Genomic DNA, 4086 nt, shown 5'->3' with positions numbered 1-4086 from the left:
AAACTCCTGACTGCAGGTGATCCTGCCCACCTTGGCTTCCCAAAGTGCTAGGATTACAGGCGTGAGCCACCATGCCTGGCCCATTTCTTATAGTGCTTATTGCTTACTGCTTTGTGTTAAACTACTTAAATACAAATCATGTTTTCTACATTAGATTTTTTTTGAGATGGAGTCTTGCTCCGTTGCCCAGGCTGGATGGCAGTGGTGCAATCTCAGCTCACTGCATGCAATCTCTGCCTCCCAGGTTCAATCAATTCTTGTGCCTTAGCCACCTGAGTAGCTGGAACTACAGGCATGTGCCACCACATCTGGCTAATTTTTGTATTTTTAGTTGAGGCACGGTTTTCCCATGTTGGCCAGCCTGGTCTCGAACTCCTGAGCTCAAGTGATTCACCCGCCTCAGCCTTCCAAAGTGCTGGGATTACAGTCATGAGCCACTGTACTTGGCTCTACATTAGATTTTAAGTTTAGATCTAATTAGATTTTAACAATAGAAAATGAATCCATTCATTTCCATGTCTTCATAGGACTTAACATAGCAGCTTACAGGTAGATGGGAGGAGTTCAACAAGTAGTTGTTGGTTGAAATGGGCAAATAAGTGACAGAATTAAAGCTTTTTAAAAATCTCCTTCTGCCGGGTACGGTAGCTCATGGCTATAATCCCAGCACTTTGCGAGGCTGAGGTGGGAAGATTGCTTGAGTCCAGGAGTTCAAGACCAGCCTGGACAACATAGTGAGACTCCATCTCTAAAAAAACCTAAAATTTAAAAATGGAAAACTTTTTTGGCTGAGTGCAGTGGCTCACGCCTGTCATCCCAGCACTCTGGGAGGCCAGGCGGATGGATCACTTGAGGTCAGGAATTTGAGACCAGCCTGGCCAACATGGTGAAACCCCATCTCTACTAAAAATACAAAAAAAAAAATTAGCCAGGCGTGGTGACACACCCCTGTAATCTCAACTGCTTGGGAGGCTGAGGCACAGGAATCGCTTGAACCTGGGAGGCAGAGGTTGCAATGAGCCGAGATCATGCCACTGTGCTGCAGCCTGGGTGACAGAGCTAGACTCCATTTAAAAAAAAAAAATTTTTTTTTTCATCTAATACTGCACCCAAACTGATTCTTGTATCTTGTCTTCCAGTCTCATTTAGAAATCTAGGCAGTGACTCATGTCTATAATCCCACACTTTGGATGGCCAAGGAGGGGGGATTGTTTGAGGCCAGCTTGGACAACATGGCAAGACCCCCCCCATCTCTACAAAATAAATTAACTGGGTGTGGTGGCATGTGCCTGTAATCCTAACTATTTCTGAGGCTGAGGTGGGAGGAGCACTTGAACTTAGGAGTTGCAGGCTGCAGTGAGCCATGATTGTGTGTGCCACTGTACTCCAGCCTGGGCAACAGCTTGAGACCTTATTTCAAAAAAAAAAAAAGAAATACATGAGAATTGACTCCCACATACCTTTCTCTTATACCAGTTTAATACTTTGAGTTGTCATAATGCTAAATCTCCAAATCTGATTTTTCTTACCCTCATCAATCCAGTCTAAGGGAAGCCTGGAGATAACAGAGAGCCAGTCTGCAGATGCTGAACCTCCACCTCCTCCTAAGCCAGACCTGAGCCGTTACACGGGGCTGCGAACACATCTTGGCCTGGCCACTAATGAGGGTAAGGGCTGCCTTGATTTGCAAGATACTAGAACTAGAGGCAGGATTGAGGTTACTTATTAGCTGTAGAGGACATGCCAGGGCTGGGAGATAACACTCGTGTTGTGGAAAAACACCTTACAGTTGGTACTTGTGCCACTCTGCAGCTGGAAAAGAAGAGATGCCATTTAGCTATTGGCAGTAAATGGGACTTTTGCTGGGGAAATGGTCAGCCTCTAGGCAGAGCAGAGAACATCACAGGACCTTTTTGGCGCATTTACCTACCCTGAGTTCTGGGCTGGTGTGAGTCTTTAGTCTTGATTTCAGCAAAGGGTATATCTGTGCCTGCCTTGTCTTCTCCCTGTACTTAAAGAAACCTAGGCAGTAAAGTGAACAACTCATAGGCTAGATGTAGTGGCTCACACCTGTGATCTCAGCACTTTGGGAGGCCAATGCAGAAGGATCGCTTGAACCCAGAAGTTCAAGACCACCCCAGGCAATGTAGCAAGACCCTGCCTTTACAAAAGAAAAAAAAAAATTAGCTGGGCATGGTGGCAGATGCGAAGTCCCAGCTACTCAGGAGACTTAGGTAGGCTCCCAGGAGTTTAAGGCTCCATTGAGCTATAGTCATGCCACTGCACTCCAGCATTGGTAGTAGAGTGAGACCCTGTCTCTTAAACCAAAAAAACCTCTTGTAAAGTAGTGCTGCCCTGGCCTTTTTTCTTGCAGATAGCAGCTTATTGGGCAAGGACAGCCCCCCGACACCTACCATGTACAAGTATCGGCCGGGTTACAGTAGCAGCAGTACATCAGCTGCCATGCCGCATTCCTCCAGCGCCAAGGTAATGAGTAGTCTTAAAGAGGTGGGCAATAACATGACAACTGGCCAGGCACGATGGCTTACACCTGTAATCCCAGTACTTTGGGAGGCCGAGGCAGGAGAATCATGAGGTCAAGAAATTGAGACCATCCTGGCCAACAAGGTGAAACCCCGTCTCTACTAAAAATATAAAAATTAGCTGGGCGTGGTGGCAGGTACCTGTAGTCCCAGCTACTCAGGAGGCTGAGGCGGGAGAATCGCTTGAATCTGGGAGCCAGAGGTTGCAGTGAGCCGAGATCACGCCGCTGCACTCCGGCCTGGCAACAGAGCAAGACTCCATCTCAGAAAAAAAAACAAAAAACAAAAATATGCCAACTGTTCTGGGGAAAAACAAGATTGGGGGAGGAAAAGGCAGAATGGAAGAGAAGAAAACAAAGGATATTTGACTGTTGGCATTTGTGGAACTGAATTGCCTCGATAGTACGTCTTTTATCAGACTGGGATATATAGCATAATAGAGTTGTGTTTGATCTGAGTTTACAACTCAGTTCGGCCCACGAGCAAGATACTCAGCTTTTCTAAGCCTTGTTCTCTGCATCTGAAAATGAGATGAAATTTGTTTAAACTCAGTTTTTCTTTAGGGATTAACCTAGATAATGCATGTAAGAGTTCTAAGCATAGTATTGACACAGAATAAATACTGTTTTTGACCAACTCCTTGGACTCTGGGGTCTAGCTTCTGTCACAAGAGGAGCACTAAGAGTCTGCTTTACTTTCTTCCTCAGTTGAGTCGTGGGGACAGCTTGAAGGAGCCAACCTCAATTGCAGAGAGCAGCCGTCAACCCAGCTACCGCTCAGAGCCCAGCTTGGAACCAGAGAGCTTCCGTTCTCCTACCTTTGGCAAAAGTTTTCACTTCGATCCACTATCCAGTGGTTCACGCTCCTCCAGCCTCAAGTCAGCGCAGGGCACAGGCTTTGAGCTGGGCCAACTGCAGTCCATTCGTTCAGAGGGCACCACCTCCACTTCCTATAAGAGCCTGGCCAACCAGACACGCAATGGAAGCCTATCTTATGACAGCTTGCTCACACCTTCAGACAGCCCTGATTTTGAGTCAGTGCAGGCAGGGCCTGAGCCAGACCCACCTTTAGGCTATACCTCTCCCTTCCTGTCAGCCAGGCTGGCCCAGCAACGGGAAGCTGAGAGGCACCCACGTTTGGTGCCTACTGGCCCAGCACACCGAGAGCCCTCACCAGTTCGTTACGACAATCTGTCGCGCCACATTGTGGCCTCCCTCCAGGAACGAGAGAAGTTGCTGCGCCAGTCACCCCCACTCCCAGGCCGTGAGGAAGAACCAGGCTTGGGGGACTCAGGCATTCAGTCAACACCAGGCTCAGGCCATGCCCCTCGTACAAGTTCCTCCTCAGACGATTCAAAGAGATCACCTTTGGGCAAGACTCCACTGGGACGCCCAGCTGCCCCCCGTTTTGGCAAGCCAGATGCGCTAAGGGGCCGGGGAGTAGGGTCCCCTGAACCAGGCCCAACGGCTCCATACCTGGGCCGATCGATGTCATACAGCAGCCAAAAAGCCCATCCTGGTGTCTCTGAGACAGAAGAAGTGGC

General features: G+C 48.3%; 1 protein-coding gene across 1 annotated transcript in view; it reads left to right on the top strand.

Annotated features, from left to right (window-relative positions):
• Nucleotides 1-4086, top strand: part of ZDHHC5 (zinc finger DHHC-type palmitoyltransferase 5) — a 33371-nt gene that overhangs the window by 28061 nt on the left and 1224 nt on the right. The window contains exons 8-10 of the mRNA XM_037728029.1: nt 1526-1667; nt 2375-2487; nt 3251-4086. Of these exons, the coding sequence (XP_037583957.1) occupies nt 1526-1667; nt 2375-2487; nt 3251-4086 (1091 nt within the window). The remainder of the gene's footprint in view (nt 1-1525; nt 1668-2374; nt 2488-3250) is intronic.

Source organism: Cebus imitator, unplaced genomic scaffold, assembly GCF_001604975.1.
Source record: "Cebus imitator isolate Cc_AM_T3 unplaced genomic scaffold, Cebus_imitator-1.0 Scaffold253, whole genome shotgun sequence".
NCBI lineage: Eukaryota > Metazoa > Chordata > Mammalia > Primates > Cebidae > Cebus > Cebus imitator.
Note: the sequence above shows the minus strand (reverse complement) of the source record. Positions and strands in the feature narration are given on the sequence as shown.